Source organism: Neomonachus schauinslandi, chromosome 14 (genome assembly GCF_002201575.2).
Source record: "Neomonachus schauinslandi chromosome 14, ASM220157v2, whole genome shotgun sequence".
Lineage (NCBI taxonomy): Eukaryota > Metazoa > Chordata > Mammalia > Carnivora > Phocidae > Neomonachus > Neomonachus schauinslandi.
In genome coordinates this window covers 78,316,625-78,335,395 of record NC_058416.1, presented here as the reverse complement: position 1 = coordinate 78,335,395, position 18,771 = coordinate 78,316,625, and the positions used below count along the sequence as shown (strand labels likewise).

Below are 18,771 nucleotides of genomic sequence, written 5' to 3'. Positions count from 1 at the left end.
AAAGCCTCTCATCTTGAAAAGAAATGTTTTTCTTCAGCAACAAAAGTGGTAGAGGAGACTCTTGTACTTTTGCAACAAGTTTTATCACGTTAACACTGGCCTCCACAAAGCACCTAGTAAGAAAGCCAAAGGATAAGATGTTGCATTTCTTTTAAAATAATTTAAAATATATTAAATTTTCCAAAGGCAGATTTCATTGGAATGAGGTGTCTTGATCAGAGAACTACACGCCACTGAAGGAGAACAGTACTTTCAAGGAGCTGTTTTTGGTAAGGGGTGAACCGGGCTGGTTGGTCCGATGAGGCAAAGCAGTGAAGTCAGACCTTGTACATGACAATCAGCCAAGGCGGCGAGAACACCCAATTCTCTACACAACGAAGAAGAGACATCTTCACAACTGTTCGACTTAAGAACTATAGTTTTTAGATACCAGGGAGGAAAACACAGTTGTACCTTAACATCTGTTGAGAAAATACAAATAAATAGGCTGCAAACAGCAAGCTGCTGACAAGTCAGCCGCCGTTTGGACAGTCATGCAGTTGAGGAATACGTCCCCGGGTACCCGGACACACACGTTTGTCATCTCCGGCACATGCACGCCACTGATTAAAAAAAAAAAAAAAAAAAAAAAAACCGTTTCTAGTGTATCAGTCAGGAGCACACCTCTGAGTGCCCTGTAATCTAGCTCCGACCTCCCAGCAGACGGCTCCATGAAAACTCGGTCCTGCTGGTCAGAGGGGAGCTCGAGGAAGGCAAGCACTTGCCAACAGCAAAGCCACTCTGACACGGCAGGAGAGAACTTTTTAAACAACGTCACCACTGCGTCTGAAACACGACAATGACAAGTACTAGGCACAAGCCAACACCTGCCCACTCGCCGGTCAAGGGAATAACCTGCCCCAGCAGAGAGGCTCTCGAGGCCTGGTTACTCTGCTTATCAAATCAACATGAGTCACTGCACTCTGAATCGGAAGGACTTGAGAAAGTGTCTGATGTTGCCGTTTGTTAGTGGGCTGAGGATTTCAGGTAAGGCTGCAAGCCCCTCTATGACTGACTGCCGCAGGTCACACAGGAACACCTGGATGACCAGTCCGCCAGCATCTGCTTTTGCTACACTCTGCTCACCGTCTCAAAGAGAAATTCTATTTCAGTCGAAGACCAGCTGTTTGGCCCATCGTTCCCAGCTACTCCTCTGCCAGGAAGCTTGTTCCTGCTACAAGCAAACAAGTAAGACTATGGCGCGTGGCTTAGAAAGTCCTGTATGTGAGGAACTCTTTCATTTTCTTGGGGATCGGCAGTGCTAGCACTTGGTAGGTGGTCAGGAAACTTCGAAGGGCTTTCCGGCATAAGTGCTTCAGTGAGGACAGGACCCGAGGAGCTGTCCAGAACTGGACGTGGCCGTCCCTTGTCCTGAAACAGAACAGAAACGGACGCTTTAAGTGAGACCTTGGAAACACACAGTTTCACGGTGATGGGTATTAATGTTTTGACTCTGACTTGCGTTAGCAGGAGACACCCGGGGAGTGCAATGCGGCCCTTAAATGCAACCCTAATGGTCGAAATGGATGTAAAGGCTGTGATGCTGAATAATTAAGGCCGCTGAGAGGATCAGAAGAACTCAAGACACTTTTGATACCAAAGTGCTATCCGTGAGCTCGGTGCCTTCTGAATCACACCGTGAGTTCCAATGCAACAGAGGGAAGAGTGCCGCCTCCTGAATTACAGATGCTCCCTGCAAGGTGGTCTCTGCCCTAAGTGGTTTCTCAGAAATTCTGCATCATCCCGACTTAGGCCTCCTCGTGGACGTGGCCCATTAAGTGGCATGAATCAGAGCTCTTTAATTACTCTTAGATTAAATATTAAGAGTAAATGATAACCTGTACTGGCAGAATAGAATATTAGCATTTTGTGTCCTCTTAGATTTCCTTTAAAGCCTTCATCATAGGCAAGAACATTCTAGATCCTTGCTCTCCTTAAAAAGCTACGCGGTACACTCAGCAGAAACCGCGCCCCATCTGTTCAGCTATCAGACACATACCCTGTGGCAATAACTCCACCATGTGGAAAAAATGTGCAGCAAAGACCATTGGTCATAGGAGCAAACGCAACTGGAGTTTTCAGTTCCAGGGCCCAGATCCTGAGGAGTCTGGACGAGAGAGAAAAGAAATGTTTGCACGTTAGCAGACAGGGGGCCAGCCCCAGAGGGGAGGAATGCTACAGTGACTTGTGGGGATTTGCTCTGAGGCCACACACCGAGATGTCTCCGCATTACCTGTCATCTGCCACCGTGGCAAGGTACAAGCCTTCGGGAGAGAAGCACACGGATCTCAGGGAGCTAATGTGCACATCACTGTCGTCCATGGGGAGGTCAAGTTGGGCGTGGCTGAGGAGAAAGAAACAGGACGGTCGGCCTGGGGTGATGGCCACCTCCCACCCTCCAGCTTCATTCCAATGCTGGGGCTATGATGGGCTCAAAGACCCATCCTTACCCCCTATGGAAAACCGTGGGATAAGCAAAGTGGGGGGAAAAAAGTGCATTTCCTAAGCGTCTCGCGGAAGGGGCTGAAGGGTTACACTCCCCGTGCTAATTTCCTTATGCAAAGTAGGTCAGCCCTCACTTCAATGCCACAGTACAAACTGAAAGTCTTTTTTCAGCTAAGATACATGATAATTATAGGACTACCTACTACTTGCCTCAGAAAACAACAAAGAGAAAAAGACCCAAGTTTGTGAGAACATGAAAATTCATTTTGGAAATACCAGTTTCGGTAAGAGGATCATTCTGAACTTGCTACTCTGGTTATTAGTAAATGGAAAGAAAGAGTCACTTTGAGGTTTCATTAACGCTCAATCCAGAGAAGTGCACGGCCTCCCACATCGGGAGCCATGTAAGTGACAATGAAGTGCCACCGCATGCCACTGCCTCGGAAGGCCTGAACTCTGTGCCTTCTACCCAGGCGCTACCCCCCCCCCGCCCCGCAGCCGCCTCCCCTGCCCCTGACCCCATGCGGGCCATGCCGAGCCCAAGGCAGCCTTCTCATCAGTGCCCCCCGCAACACGGTCCGAAGCAGGGATCCCGTCCTTACTGGAGTACCCTCAGCCTCTCGCCAGTATAGGGGTCCCACATGATCACGTTGGTGTCGTAAGAGGCCGTGACAAGCAAGGCGGAGTCGGGGGAGAAGTCACAAGAGACAACACTGCTTTGGTGGCCCTCTAGCTTCCGGATTAACGTGTAGGACCGCATGCTCCACAGGAACACCTGTGCGAAGGAACAAGTGCCCGGTTAGGGGCGGCGACAGTTCGCACAGCAAGCCAACGACACGGCAGTGCCGGGTGAAGCCAAGCTCTCCACTCCGCGTCACAGAGGCTTAGGTGGAGCACCAGGTCCGAGCTCCTGAGGTGCCGACCAGCGCACAAGTTCAAGGAGTGCAGTCTAAGGGAGAGTACGCCCAGCTAAACTCAGGAAGACTACCAGCTAAAGTGTACCCGTAGAGGCTTCTCGGTTCTGCTTCTCAGCCCTGTTTGCAAAATCACACTGTGTGCTGATAAAGCACTATCTTGTCCTCTCAGTTAAAAGCAAAAATAGGGGTCAGAGGTGAGCTCCAGGGCTCCCACCAGAGTGGTGGCACCTTGCCGAGCCATTTTACACCACGTGTTTACAGAGCAGTGGGAATGTGCCCCACAACTATGCGGACATCTGACACAGCTCATCGCTTGAAATCTTTTTGAGAATCATGAAAAATGGGATTTTATTTTCTCCCCTTGAAGAAAACTTGCCGTCACGTAGTTCCAAACCCCAAATGAATGATTAACCAACCACCTGGGCCGTACCACACAGTGAACTCTTCCCTTTCCCGGCTCAGTCACAGCAAACAGCTCGATGCAGATGTAAAATCAGACAAACACACTGTTCCCAAATTGTTCTTGGGTTTCTAATACTTTCTTAAATAACAGGACTTCAGAACAAAGTTCAACAAGTAACCATACATTCTGATTTGAAATGGAAATTCCCATCACACAGATTCAAATTAAATTGTTCAAAGGAGGGAAACTGCGATTCATATAGGGGTTGCAACTTTTAAAATCTCGAGACTCCAAGGGGAAGAGATTTAAAAAGCACACCTTTACCGTTTTGTAAAGGCAAACAGCCCTCCTCCGGTGATGAGGGCAATCCATGTCCTTCAACACCTCCTCTCGGTTTACGTCAATACGCAAATCAAGAGAGGCGACGACGCACAGGAGGACCCGGCCCACGAGCACGCGTCCTGCCGGGGCTGCTTTGCAGCCGGGTTTGGAGGAGTCTGGAGGTGCAGGCCTTACCCACCCTCTCCCACACCAGGCCCGTTCAGGCCTCCTGGTCTCGCCGCACGCGGGCAACGGAGGCAGCGCCCGACATGAGCCTTACCGACTTCTCTCCAGCGGCCGAGCACAGCATGCTGCAGTCGGGCGAGATGGAGCAGCAGTAAACCCACTGCAGGTGGCCCGAGAGCACCTGGATCTGTTTACCTGCACAGAGAGGGGCACAGGGTGAGCCAGTTCGCGAAACCACACAGCCGGGGGCCCGAAGGACCGGGAGGCATGGCCGACCCACCTGGTGTCCTATCGCCTGAGCCCAAAGGCCCCTTCTTTTCAAGGCAGAGAAAGAAATATGCCAGGAGTTGTCATTTAGACACCTGAAATCTATTTATACGACAGTGTAATCCCCAAGGAGATCACTACCTTCTGTTTCACCAAAATCCCCAAGACTGGTGCGATAAAGGCTGTACACAGATCACATCTGACAGATCCCTTTGCTAGCAGAGAACATTCTTTCCAGGGCCCCCCAACCACCTCTAATAGTTGGGAGCATCCTTCCAAATGTGAGAATGTTTTATCTTCACTCCTGTCGTTGACGCGCTGTAATGGTCTCCCCCTCCCAAGGGTCCCCCCGCAGACTCTCACCCTCGCCAGGGTGTCTGGCTGAGCCACCGCGCAGAGCAATGAGGCCCACGTGCTCTGCCGTCAGGCGAACCCGGGTTTGAACCCTGACTCCACTGATGACTCAGCACGTGCCCCGGGGCCACTCACAGAATTGCTCCAGTTCTGAGTTTGGGGGAAAAATTAAAGGCCCATCCGTAAGCATAACAACAGAACAGGTGAATATATGGAATACGTTTCTACCCCATTAATTCAGATGGTATTAAGGATCTAGATTTTCCGTGTTCCGTGGAAAAAATGTAAGGAATATGAGTCTATTTTTGTGGAACGACCACAAAGTCCGTAAGTGTGTCTGAGTGTGAGTAGGACACCGAGGGAAATACAGAAGGCTCTTAGCATGGGTCCTGAGGCTGCAGGGGGATTTCCGGGAAGACAGTCGAGGGGAGGATGAGATAGGGAAAGAGACTGGGGTGGGGGGGTGAAAACCAATACAAAAAAAAAGGAAAAAACTTTCATGAACATATATACTGCTGCAAATGCATTTAAGAGTTTGTGTATATACGTATATATATATGTGGGTGTATATAGTATTTTTGTAAGAAGTCATGGTGTCTTCAGCTATCACGTAAGAGCAGTCCCAAGCACCCCCCCCACCCCGGGTGGTTCTGAGTGCTGAACACATTTAGGCAGGATGGTAGGGCAGGGCCCCATACCCAGGAACACTACTTCATCCCCGCCCCTCCTGAGAAAGCCCTAGTGTACTCGCCCACTCCCAGCCCCCTTCAGCTAGTCCTCTCTTCCCAGTCACCGGAAGATTTTAAAGTCATTTCAAGAATCTTCCTTACATGATGGCAAGCTGCCTCTGGATACACATAAAAAACGGCGCTGCCCTGGAGAAGCCTTCCCAAGCAGCTGGCCTGTCTTGTGACTTCAAGTTCCGCAGCGAAGGGCAGAAACTACCAGAGTTCTCTTGGTGACCAGATGCCATCAGAGGAGGACACCACAAGCACCTCCTTGGCAGTGTGACAAGTCATCAGGCCGGAGTCTCAGAGGGCAGGAGTAGGTCCCCTCTCATGGTTGGGGGGCTGGCACAGTCATGGCTGAGGCCGAGTACCAGTGCCTTTGCATTACTGGGGGCGACTGTGCCTCTCTATCAACTGTCCCCGTCGCCGTTTCCTCCTTCCACCTCCCTCCGGCCCCTGCATCCCTGCCCATGTGGGGAAGAAAGGGCCTGACAATAAATTCCTCTTCCCTGTGTCACCTTTCTGGTTAAAGATCAGTACCAGAGATGTACGGGCCACCTCTGTATACAGTTCTGCTCAAAGCAAAATTCCGCAAAAGTTGACCCCCTCTAGCTAAGAGAATCCTTCTGGGCAAAGATTCCACTTCACAAAGAAACTATTTCTAACAGGAAGTAACCAACACGGACGACCTCCTCTAGGCTGGTGGTTCTCAACCCGGGGAGATGATGCCCTTCATGTGGATGGGGGGCAATGGCTGGAGACGCTCTGGCTGTCACAACTAGAGAAGGCGCTTCTGGCATCTAGTGGGTAGTCCAGGGATGCTCCTCAACATCCTGGAGGGCGCAGGACAGCCTATAACAAAGACTTAGCATGCCCCAGATATCAATAGCGCCACGGCTGAGAAAACTCACACCACAGCATCTATTTTCAATAGGAGTGATTATCAGTAGGGGTCAAAAGTGCTGCTCAGTAACCAAAAAAAAAAAAAACTTACCTTTTTCTTATGTACAAAGCATAGATATGCATTCAGTGCATAGATAGTGTATTTTTGGTATTAATATCTCACAGGGACGAGGTGGGTGTGTGATTAGAAAAAAAAGTCTTTCACGGGTCCTTAGGAAAATCGGTTGAGAAACACTGTTCTAAGACAAAAGTGAGAAGGGGGCAAATAGAGTATTTTGGGGAGCTGCCCAGCAGTTCCATCACTTTCATACCATGTTTGTTCAGGTCCCAGATGCGAAGAGTCTTATCCCGAGATGCCGAGACCAAAATCAAACTGCCACTGGGTGTGAAGCTCAGATCTCTCACGACATCTTGGTGGCCGGAAAGATTCAAGAGCAGGAGCCCTGGCGTGGGAGCAGGGGCACTCGGTCAGGGAGAGGCGGCACCCGGCCTGCCGGTCACGGCTACACGCCTCAGCCACCTGGGGGGCCGGTAGCCTGTCTGGTACCTGATGAGAACATGCATGCATCCTGGGACCTTGCCCCGGCCAGAAATGACCTACCTGTCTGCACCTCCCAAATCTTGATCTGCCCGTCATTGAGTCCCGTAGCAAGGATCAGGCAAGAGATGTCTGGCACTTGGGCATGGTGGCGTGCCCAGAGCTTCCTGCTGGGTGGAGAAGGCCACGGGCTAAAGGCCAAACCCCAGACAATCTGCCCACAGTCCAGAGTCTTCTCCTTTGGGCTGCCTCGCCCTTTTGTATCATTTTTGCTGCTTCGGCTTTTGGCTTCAAACCCTTTAGGGATGCTGGAGGAAGCAGAGATTCCTTAATGAGTCAAAAAGTGTCACCAAGTCAACCAACTATTCATTCCATGATATCTAAGACATTAAGGTTCTAGAAACAAATTGGCCTTTGGTGAATTTAATTTCTTTTTAGAATTCATGTAACAAAGACTTCATTAGCCTTGGTTCATCCCATTTGTGACAGCCCTGCAGTGGGGTGACCTGCCTTGTGGGATAACTAGATCACAGAAGCTCCAGGGAGCCCTACGCTTCCTCAGAAAGTTCTCTCAGGTTTGGTGCATGGAAGGAAAGATGCACTCAGTTTCTCCCATGAGGAAGAAAGCATGCCGTAGGTTTGGAACTAGGACAGATCTTAGAACTTGAATACCCATCTGCTGCTCCCCTGCCTGATGAGCCCCTAGCTTCGAAAGGCCCAAGGAGCAGGAAAATAAATCCTTTTCTGGCCCACACATTTGCTTGGTACAAGCTGGTTTCCACCTTCCCTCACTATGTTCCAACCAATTAGTGAGGCTCTTTCACTTACTTCTCTGGGTACATCCAGCACAGGAACCGACCAGTGGGGTGATCGAGGAGAGAAAGAGCCCACGACTGCAGAGCTGCACCGACCTCAAAGATCCCGTGGCCTGAACCGCTCCTTTTACGTTCTACTTACGGTGAAACACGACCCAGATAAGCTCTGTGAGACTCACTCCCTAAGATCTAGGCCCTGCCCACCACTGCCCCAGCAGACCACATCTCATAGGCTTGAGCAGCTGGACAGCCCTGGGATTCAGCCCCCAAACTCAAAGTTTCCTGTCTGCAGTACACTTTATCAGTGCAAGTATTAAGTTCTACTTTTCTGTGTGACCCTGACCACATGCTGGGATGTATCAAACTCAGGGAAATGAAGATGATGAAGCTGGAACCCAGTTCCGTGAAAAATCCTATAGTCAACGTGTATGTAACTGGACCTCTTTATGCCTCAGACTTGTTCCCCCAAAGTTGGAAGTAAATCATATTTTTGCCAAGTGTGTGGTTGAAATATATTAAAGAATTTAAACCAAGCTCACCTATAAAACTAGAAGGGAGGAATTGAGGCAAATACAGGCTCCATCAGCTCTAAAACTCTATTAGTCCAAATCAGAGCTTGGCAAGCTATGTCCAGGCCAGCATTCTGTTTTTACAGATAAAGTTTTTTGTTTTTTTTTTTTAAAGATATTTATTTATTTGACAGAGAGAGACACAGCGAGAGAGGGAACACAAGCAGGGGGAGTGGGAGAGGGAAAAGCAGGCCTCCTGCGGAGCAGGGAGCCCGATGCGGGGCTCAATCCCAGGACCCTGGGATCATGACCTGAGCCGAAGGCAGACGCTTAACGACTGAGCCACCCAGGCACCCCTACAGATAAAGTTTTATTGGAACCACGTTCATTTGATCACACGCCGTCAATGGCCGCTTTCAGGCCCTAAGGGCAGAGGGGAGGAGTCTCAACAGAAACCAGATGGCCCCCGAAGCCAAAAACATTTACCACCTGAGCCTTCAAAGGAAACGTGTGCTGACCCCAGGTCTCAATGGCCAAATGAGTTTGAAAACTTGTTGTCCTGACAAGCATCCGAATGTGATAATGAATGTCTTTTCGACTGACCCTGCTCAATCCCCACACTTCATGGAGCTGCCTGGCCCTGGCGCAGGGGCCTCAGTCGGCCATCCAGGGAGGCAGCGTGGAAAAGGCAAGCTACAGGGAAAGCTCTGTAGGACAGCTGGGTGCCATCGAAGCCACTTTTGTTTTATTTTTTATAAAATCCTAAATTCTGCATTCGAACTAAAGAATAATCTGTAGCTACCTTATTCCACAGGAATTAAAGCACATATGCATATTAATTCATTTTAATATAAATTTAATTTCTCTAGAAAGAGATACTAAACCCTGCATTTTAGGGGTAGAGTTAACTTTCCTAGGGTCACAAAATCGGGGGGCCAAACTGGAACTAGAACTCAAGTCTTGGGTATCCAGGCCTACTACTCACCAGATCCCCTGGACTTCTGAATTTGCCAATGAGTCAAGGGATGAGTTACATGGGAGATGGGGGGTATATGCATGGGAAAGGAACAGCTAAGGGCAAGGCAGAGTCACTGGGGGAATTTAACTTCACTGAAATTCAAGTTTCTAAAAACTGCATTTCTAAAAGTAGTACAATTATTTGGTTAGTACCAATTATTCGCTCAGTACTAAAAGCACTATTATTTTTTTAAATATGTAACAATCTGAACAAGAATCTAACGACTTCAAATTTCCCCTTTTAAAGGACTTTTAAAATAACAATTATTTTCGGGTGCCTGGGTGGCTCAGTCGCTAAGCGTCTGCCTTCAGCTCAGGTCATGATCCCAGGGTCCTGGGATCGAGTCCCGCATCGGGCTCCCTGCTCCGCGGGAAGCCTGCTTCTCCCTCTCCCACTCCCCCTGCTTGTGTTCTGCTCTCGCTATGTCTCTCTCTGTCAAATAAATAAATAAAATCTTAAAACAAAAACAAAAACAAAAAAATAACAATTATTTTCAATTATAAAAGTAATAGAGAACTGTGGGAAAAATTTGGAAGTGAGACAAGTAATAAAATAAAAATTACCCATAATCCTAACACCACTCTAACCACAGTAAACATTTCACTGTAAGTTTTTATTTGTGCATATATACATATATTTTTAAAAGACAAATTTGGGATATTACATATATAGTTAATAGCTTACTATTTTCATTAAGCCTTATAAGCATTTTCCTAAGTTATTATTCTTCAAAATGTGTGATTTCTCCCTAAAACAAGTAACTTCTCACTTAACATATTAAACAGTAACATTTCTCTCATTATATTAAGCAATAGATATACAAAAAGGATTAATACTCAAATTTCCATTTTCCTGAGTTCATACTGGACAGATATATTTACCTATAGTGATGTGTATGTTTGAATAGAAGACTGATTTCAGGCAAACAGAGTTTCCATTTGTATGCTTTTTAAAAGATTCTTTTTCCGGCACCTAGGTGGCTCAGTTGGTTAAGCATCTGCCTTCGGCTCAGGTCATGATCCCAGGGTCCTGGGATCGAGTCCTGCATCGGGCTCCCTGCTCACCGGGGAGTCTGCTTCTCTCTCTCCTTCTGCCCCTCCACCCCGCTCATGCTCGCTCGCTCTCTCAAATAAATAAATAAAATCTTTAAAAAACAAATAAATAAAAAGAAAAATAAAAGATACTTTTTCAGACCATAAACTTGTACTGGACTGGATATAAAGTTGAGTCTCTTGCATTTAGAGTAGGAGATCAATAAAAAATGGAAGACCTTGGCATTCTCATTAAACTGACCACAAAAGGAACTGAAAATAATGATTTAAAAAAAAAAACAAAAAAACCTCTCTGATGGCTGCAAAAAATATCCTATGGCATTGCCATAATTTCCCTTACCATCCTCTCTCTCATCACCGGGATTTCTGGTTTTTCACTACTACAGAGCTAATTCCGCGATGAAAATCAGTGTATGGAAATAGATGACCCCATTTCTGAGATTCCTAGTAGCGAGAGGAACATTTTCAAGGTTCTCGATCCATACTGCCAAACAGCCAGATTCACACTGGTCAATCCCAGCAGCACCCAAGTATGCATCTCAGCACGCTCTTGTTGGCGGGACCCACTTTCAAGGCCACGAGTCTCAGACTGAACTGATGAAACACTTAAATCTAACATGCAATTTGTAAGAAATGCCCAAAGCAAAACAAATGAGGCCCTCAAGGGCAGGGGCCGTGTTTGATTTATTTCAAGGTTCCCAGCCCCTAGGCTCCGTGTCAGGCAAAGATTTCCAACAGATGCTGACTGAATCAATGGAGTCGCCCTGTCCCAGCTGGGCCATCTCACCTGGAGCTCACAGCACTCAGACACTGGGCCCTGTCCAGCCCAAAGAAAGAAACTAGTTAATACCAGAAACTAAATTTGGTCCATAAAGGAAAACACAAAAACCCAACTTAAATATGGGCAAAGGATGTGAACGGACGTTTCTCCAAAGAAGATACAGGACAGGCCAAGAAGCACAAGGTGCTCCACCTCCGAAACCATCAGGAAATGCAAATCCAAACAATGAGATGCCACTTCCCACCCTACCAGGATTGTTCTGCTACAATCAAAAAGACAGACAATAACAAGTGTTGGTGAGGGTGTGGGGGTATGGAAATCTCACACATCGGCTGGTGGGATTGCAAAACGCTGGTGGGATTGCAAAACGGGGCAACCACCTCGGGCACCAGTCTGTTTCTCAAGCAGAGAAACACTGTAAGCCTATGTCCATAAAAACAAACAAAAAACAAAAAACAAAAACCCGTACGTAAATGTGCACAGTGGTATTATTCGTAATAGCCAAAAAGGGAAAACCATCTAACTCTCCAGCAACTGATAAATGTCTATGCAAGGTGCGCTGTCTCCGTACAATGGAATATTATTTGGCAGTACGGGAAATGATGTACTGATACACGCTGTAAGAGGGATGACTGGAAACATTCTCCTAAGTGCAAGAAACCCGTCAGAAAAGACTCCACGGTGTACAATTCGATGTATGTGAAAAGTCCAGAATAAGCAAATCTATGAAGACAGAAAGGGGATTCGCGGCCGCTCTGGGCTGGAGAGCAGAGTGAGATTGGAGGATGACAAGTGAGGGATGTGGGGCTGCTCTCTGTGGCAATGACAATGGTTTTGAGATTAATCATGGTGAGAGCCGCACAACTTCCTGAATGCACTAAAAGCCACTGAACTGTACACTTTAAAGGCGCAGACTATATGGTATGTAAATTACATCTCAATAAAGCTGCTAAAAAGTAACAGCGGGGCTAACGTGATCTCCACAGAATTAATTTTCCCACGTACCGACCGTGGGGCTCTGGAAACCCCAATGATCAATTCCTGAACTGTTTTCAGCCGTTCTCCCTCTCCTGTTCTCGGGCGGGAAGACCCCAAAGGGCAGGGAGTCATGGGGGAAAGTGCTCCAGGTCCTCCATCGTGAGGATTCCCTCACTCCTCTGGGCTTGGGGGTGTGAGAACTTACAACTGCTCCTCCAGCGGCCAGGGGATCAGCTTGACGATGCAGTGTCCTTGAGACCAAGCGAACCAGGAACCGTCCGGGGAGAAGGCGACGCTCCAGGTCTCACAGCTCGACTTCCAATCAAACTGCTGAGGGCGCCCCGGCTTGAGCTCGGCCAGCAGCAGCGGTTCCTCTGAGACGGGAGACAGCATGATTCAGGGGAATGCCCTCGCTGCCTCTGGGGGGGGGGGGGGGGTGGGGAGCCAGGCTCCGGACCACCTGGCTGACTCAGACCCAGGAGGGCCGCTGTCTCCCCAGGCTGAGGGGTGATACTCTGGACTCCGGGAGGGAGTTGTCATTTAAATGACCTGCCCAAGAACAGTAGCCACGGGCCACATTCCAGTGCGGTTACTCAGCCCTGGCCCTGGCCACCGCTGGTTAACCATGACTCAGAGTAACCTTTGTGCGAGTGAACTCAGTGAATGGAGGCCTCATTTTCCTATGAATGCCTGAAGAGGAAGAAAGGAGAGCCGGCCCAGGCTGGGACCCGGCTAGATGGTGCAGATTAGGAGGCCTTCCAGTGTATTTAAGGTCTCCTCAAAAGAACCTGCCACCGGGAGGGAGGCCTAGAAAGCATGTCTGGAACTCCAAGGCTCCCCGCCGCTCACCAGCCTCCTCCCCATCACCAAGGCACTTGCCCTGCTTCCTGCCGCTCGGACCTCTGGATCTGGCCTCCCACTTTCCACCTCTGTTCTGGTTTAAGCCTTCATCCCAACTTGCCCAGATCTTTCACGAGACTCCCCTGATTTTTCCTGCCCTCCCCCCTCCCCATCCCCCCTGCTGAAGCTAAAATACACGTCACGTTTCTCTCAAATGCATTCCAAGGCTCCCACCTGCGTCCACAGTAAGGGCAGGGGAGCCTGGGCCTCCTACCCCCCTACTTCATTCTCTCCTACAGTTACAAATTTCCTTCTGGCCCACCCTCCACCAGAATTTAAGCACCCTGTTCAAACACCAAAATGATTTCATTTTCATTTCTCTCGGGGCCTAGCACAGTGCCTCGTGAAGAGCTGGTGCTGGATTGGGGCTTCTCCCGCCACCTGAAAGGCAGTTCCTAGTTCACGTCTCCACTCAGTGGAAGGTTCTCAATGGCTGACGAAGCTCACAAGTTAAAGGCATTCAGAACTGATTTTTTGCCCATTAATTATGATTACGATACACACTAATATAAATACTGGCTTCCGGGGCGCCTGGGTGGCTCAGTTGGTTAAGCGACTGCCTTCGGCTCAGGTCATGATCCTGGAGTCCGTGGATCGAGTCCCGCATCAGGCTCCCTGCTTGGCAGGGAGTCTGCTTCTCCCTCTGACCCTCCCCCCTCTCATGTGCTCTCTCATTCTCTCTGTCTCAAATAAATAAAATCTTTAAATATATATATATATATATATATATATATATATAAATACTGGCTTCCACTCTGAAAGAGGTCACTTCCTGATGTCTATGTTCCACCTCAGTAGTTTCAAGACCTTGACCCTTTTATACCTGTTACCAGATAGATGCTAATTTAAACACCCCTATTTCATTTATTTTAGGATACACCTTTATATGTCTTCTCTCATTTTGACCTCGCCGAAATCAGGATGTGCCTTACAAACGATGAATTTTTAGTTAAATAAGCAGTATTTTTTCTCAGTGATAAGTAAGAACCATTGTATCTTGGGTTTAATGAAACAGATGGTAAACATGCATATATAGCGAGATGCCTTATCTGTATATGATATTTATATACATATATATATAATATTTCCTGGTATATGCATTATAGAAGGTGTGGGTACTACCTTGTTTTATTAAAAAAATGTGTTGCTGAAGAGTCTGTCTTTAAATAGAATTTTAATCCATCAAGCCTTTGGTGGCTTTGCTATTTAAAGAAAAGTAAGTTTCCTTTGCAAAGAGAATATTCATTTCCTGAGGTTCTATGTATAAATCTAGGTTTTAATACATTAGGTCTGTCTAAACTGGCATTTGTATAGGCCCAGGTAATCCTCCTGAAATCTGTACATGTTTGTACATGGGATCTTGTCATTTATACAATTACGTGTCTATAGGAACACACTCCTTTGGATGGGAATATCGGCATGGTAAGAAGTTACTTTACATTTTAAATCCAAAACAGGTCTCTCAATGCTACCCAGCAAACCTGCGGTGGTGTCTTCATTCTCATTATTCCTAGTGGTCACCTAGCCCTAATCTGTCAATGCCTCCTTCAGGCAATCCAGGGGTTCTCACCGGATTGTGTCCTCTGGGGACAGGTGGCAATGTCTGGAGACATTTTTGGTCGTCGTAACTGGGGGTGGCGCTACTGGTATCTAATGAAAAGAAGCCACAGATACTGCCAAGCACCCTGCAGAGCAGAGCACAACCCCCCACAATGAAGGATTATCTTTCTCAAAATGTCGATAGTGCCGAGGTTGAGAAACTCTGATGTAGTCAAATATTAAATGACATCGACTGATCTGGAGGCACATTTTTATCTAGGGGATGAACCGTCTTTATTCCACCCTGATAATATTCACACTTGGCTCACTTCCCCCACAACAGGCACATTATCTATCCTTTTGACACCATGGAGGCTCTGCACAATATAAAAAGGGGTCCTCCCTGTTTTCTCTCTTTTCTTTACTTCCCCAACCAAATCCATTAACAAGCTCTATCGAGGCTGTTTCCAAAAGGCTTGGCAAACCTAACTTCTCTCCATCTCCATGGCTACTATTCTAATCTATGCAAACCATCTCATCAATATCATCTCTCACTGAGCAGCCCTGCAACTGCTCTCCTAGCTTCCACTCTGCCCCACCCCCAATCCTCACCTCCTAGAGTGATCAGTTTCAACTACTCTTAGAATAAAATTCAAGGGGCGCCTGGGTGACTCAGTCCGTTGAGACTCTGCCTTCAGCTTAGGTCATGATCCCAGGGTCCTGGGATCAAGCCCCGTGTCAGACTCCTCGCTCATCCAAGAGTCTGCTTGTCCCTCTGCCCCTCACCCTGCTTGTACTCTCTCTCTTCCTCTCTCTCAAATAAATAAATAAAATTAAAAAAAAAAAAAAGAATAAAATTCAAGCTCCTTACCATGCCCTTGATGTCCTGCATAACCTGGCCCCTGGCCTTCATCTCCCACCTGGGCTTATAACTCTCCCCTCCCTGGCCCTGGCTCTAGCCTTCACTCACCCCTTGACTGTGCTCAATTAGTTCCGACCTTAGGGCCTTTGCACCAGCTAGTCTCTTCACCTGGAATGCCCTTCCATGACTGGCACCTTCTCTTCATTCAGTCTTGGCTCAAATAACAACTCCTTCACGAGCCCTTCTCTGACCCCAAGTCAATGTCCTTCATAATCCCTCCTCACATCATGTTCTTTACAGCACAATCACCATTACGATTAGCAGTCGGTCTCCCCCCAACCAGGACATCAACTCCACGGAAGCAGGGACCTCGTATGTTTATCTGCAGTGCCCAGCAGAGTTCCTGGCAGAGAGCAGGCAGGCAGTAAGTATTTGTTGAATAAATATACATGGTATACCTCTTTAAATACAAACAAAATGAAGCCCCTTAGACTATTATGTTGCCTATGCCAAACATTTCACATGAAATGCTTCTTAAACATGAGCCATACCCAGATTTCACACTCTATTTCTGTGATTTGGAGATTTAATCTCCTGCTATTTCAGGCTCAGGAATCCAGGAGCTAAAAGAAGAAAAAACTCAGTGACTCCTGTCTCTTCATTTCTAGAACTCAGGAAATTCTGAAGCAGAGTCTGGGCCCAAACAAAACTTGGCTGCTGCGGGGGAAGGGGGATGGAGAAGCCATAATTAGCGCAGAACTTAAAAAACCAGAGCCAAGAGGATCCAGCTTTCATCCGGGATCGTACCTGCCGTGGTCCTTTGTGGTGAAAAGGCCCACGGAGCTGCATGTTCTAGTTAAACACTGGGATGTATTTGGACGACCAGGCTGAATGGAAAGATATTTATTATCAGCTGCTTCTGTGCAAGGAGATTCACCTGAACACAGAGATGGAAGCAATGACTCCAGCCAGCAGGGAGCCTGGTGATTTGTCCTGCCTCATCACCTTGACACTGGCTCTTCCACAGGTCCAGAAAACTGCCTGACAGACCGCAGATCCCTGTCTGACTGCTCCATCTTACCATGGCAGGGCTCAGGGTTGATGTCACGTTCTCAAAGACCTTCCTGGCCTCACTGTCTCAAGTGGCTCGGTCACTTTCCTTTCCCTCCGTTCAATGTTCTTTAGAGGCACCACTCACTCCTCTCGTCTTGATTGCTTACTTGCTTTTATACATTTACTGTCTAGCTCTTCCCAACCCACACCCCAAACCTGCCTCTCTGCCCGCTGCAACTGAGCTGCACTGTCCAATACACTAACCACTAGCCACACTTGACCACCATTTGCAATATGCCAAGTCCGAACTGAGCTGGGCTGTTAGGTATGTAACACACACCGTATTTTGAACTTAGTACCAAAAAAAAAAAATCTAAAATATATCAATAATTGTGATTACATGTTGCAATGGTAATATTTTAGACATGTTGGATTGACAGCTACAATTTTAAAATTGGTTTCACCTGTTTTGCTTCTTTTACTGCAGCCACTAGAAGATTTTAAATTACTGATGTGGCATTATATTTCTATTGGCCAGAGCTGGCCTAGAGAGTGCCTGGCACACAGTAGATACTCAATAAATATTTGTCGAAAGAATAAATGAATTCTAACCACTGCTCTGAAGATATCTACTGTTGTCCATTGTAATCCCATTACAATGGACTTTATTCAGTTTCAAAAGAACATAAAAGTCTCTGGCCTTTTTTTTTTTTTACAGCAACTTGGCAGCTCTCAACAGCTCTGCCCACACCCCAAAACACGGTCGTCAATCATTAGGAAAAACTCAGAACTGGAAACAGATTCCAGCTAAAAAGGGAGGCTAGCTACAGATCGCTTTCAGTTTTAACTATAAGGAGTCAATGGAAACAACAGCGGAAGCTATAAAAAGAGTCACATAAGATTCACACAAACAGTAGGGGCCATTTAAAAAGTGGTAACACACTCACTGAAAAGAAAGCCCTTATCTAGATGGGAAGGCAGAGAGAGCTGCCTCTACACCTTTTACTGAATGCCTGACTACAGCAAACAAAGAAATGTCATTTCCCAAATTAAAAAGTTACACCACCCCAGGGAATACCCTGATTTGAACCTACCCACCAACAATCCCCCGCTCCATCAAACTAGCCAGGGAAAGACAAACATCAACAATCAGAATCCTCCAAGCAAGATGAGGCCTGAACTTCACTGGAAGAGTACCAAGAGGTTCTGGAACAATTCTGAACCCTAGGCCTTGACCCCTTCTGAGAACTTTCCCTAAAGAAACTGCCTTTAAGCATGGAGGGATATTCAAGAGTTGGAACTCCCAGAATAAATCCCAAGCCTACCCCAAATTTCTGTATAGGTAGGGTTTAGAGGCAAGGTGGCTGGAAGGGAGAAGACGAAGGGATAGTCTGGAGGTTGTGCCTTTGCCTAACAAGCACACATAACAAGTACACCGAGATTACACGTTCATTTGGGCTGACTCTCCAAGTATATCCGATATTCTCAGACTTCCACACTGTTTTCTGATGACAGCTGTTAACAAGGACAGAGGCATGCACCTCACCCATCAATGTATCCTAAACTTGCCCTATCAAATATGCCAGCCCGGAGCAGCATCCCCAGCCCCACCCCACCCCACCTCTCCCAATGAGTCTCCGCTGGGAGAGGCTCGCAAGAGATTTTTTTAATAGGGACCCAGTCCCCATTCTCACGAATAGCAAGTTGGGAAGCTCCCAACCACCCACTGGGGCACGTACTATTATTATCCCATTTCGCAGATACAAAACAGACTTGGGTTAAGTGGCCCGTGCACGATCACACCGCTTCTAAGGGGCAGACCTGACGCCCACCCAGACCCGCAAGTGCGTCACCTGGCACCTGGGCACCCGCCCCCTGGGTTATCACCCCCTGAGGGCCCGGCGCACCCCCGTGTTCCCCCACCCCGGGCGTAGGCGTCGGGCCGGGGGAGCCCCCCACTGTCCTGGGGCATGGGGATCCCCGGCACGCGGTGGCCCGTGCTCCTCCGGTGCTGTCCGCGGCGGGCGGGAGGCGCGGTGGCGGCCGCTGACAGCGAAAGTGAAACAAAGCTGGGCGCCGGGCGCGCCCCCCCGCCGCCGGCCCGCGCGGACGGCCCAGGCCCCCGCGCCCCCGCCGCGCCCCTCCCATCCCCATGCCCCAGGA

At 48.0% G+C, this 18,771-nt stretch overlaps 1 protein-coding gene across 1 annotated transcript; it reads right to left on the bottom strand.

Annotated features, from left to right (window-relative positions):
• Window positions 1-614: 614 nt before the first annotated feature.
• WSB2 (WD repeat and SOCS box containing 2) lies at window positions 615-12,715 on the bottom strand. The gene is made up of 8 exons (XM_021698476.2): window positions 12,460-12,715; window positions 7,165-7,409; window positions 6,875-7,006; window positions 4,406-4,506; window positions 3,087-3,259; window positions 2,273-2,383; window positions 2,039-2,146; window positions 615-1,410 (listed from the first exon to the last, which is right to left on the bottom strand). Exons 1-8 carry the CDS (start codon window positions 12,645-12,647, stop codon window positions 1,248-1,250), a joined length of 1,221 nt encoding a protein of 406 aa, XP_021554151.1. The 5' UTR covers window positions 12,648-12,715; the 3' UTR covers window positions 615-1,247.
• Between the last annotated feature and the right edge of the window lie 6,056 nt (window positions 12,716-18,771).

What these genes read in the sequence shown, in the direction of transcription:
- WSB2 (XM_021698476.2), bottom strand. Translation starts at nt 12,647, where the DNA reads ATGCTGTCTCCCGTCTCAGAGGAACCGCTGCTGCTGGCCGAGCTCAAG. An exon ending in TGGCCGCTGGAGGAGCAGTT is followed by an intron (nt 7,410 to 12,459) that starts GTAAGTTCTCAC and finishes TGCTTCCTCCAG; the next exon opens with CATCCCTAAAGGGTTTGAAG. An exon ending in GATTTGGGAGGTGCAGACAG is followed by an intron (nt 7,007 to 7,164) that starts GTAGGTCATTTC and finishes CTCCCACGCCAG; the next exon opens with GGCTCCTGCTCTTGAATCTT.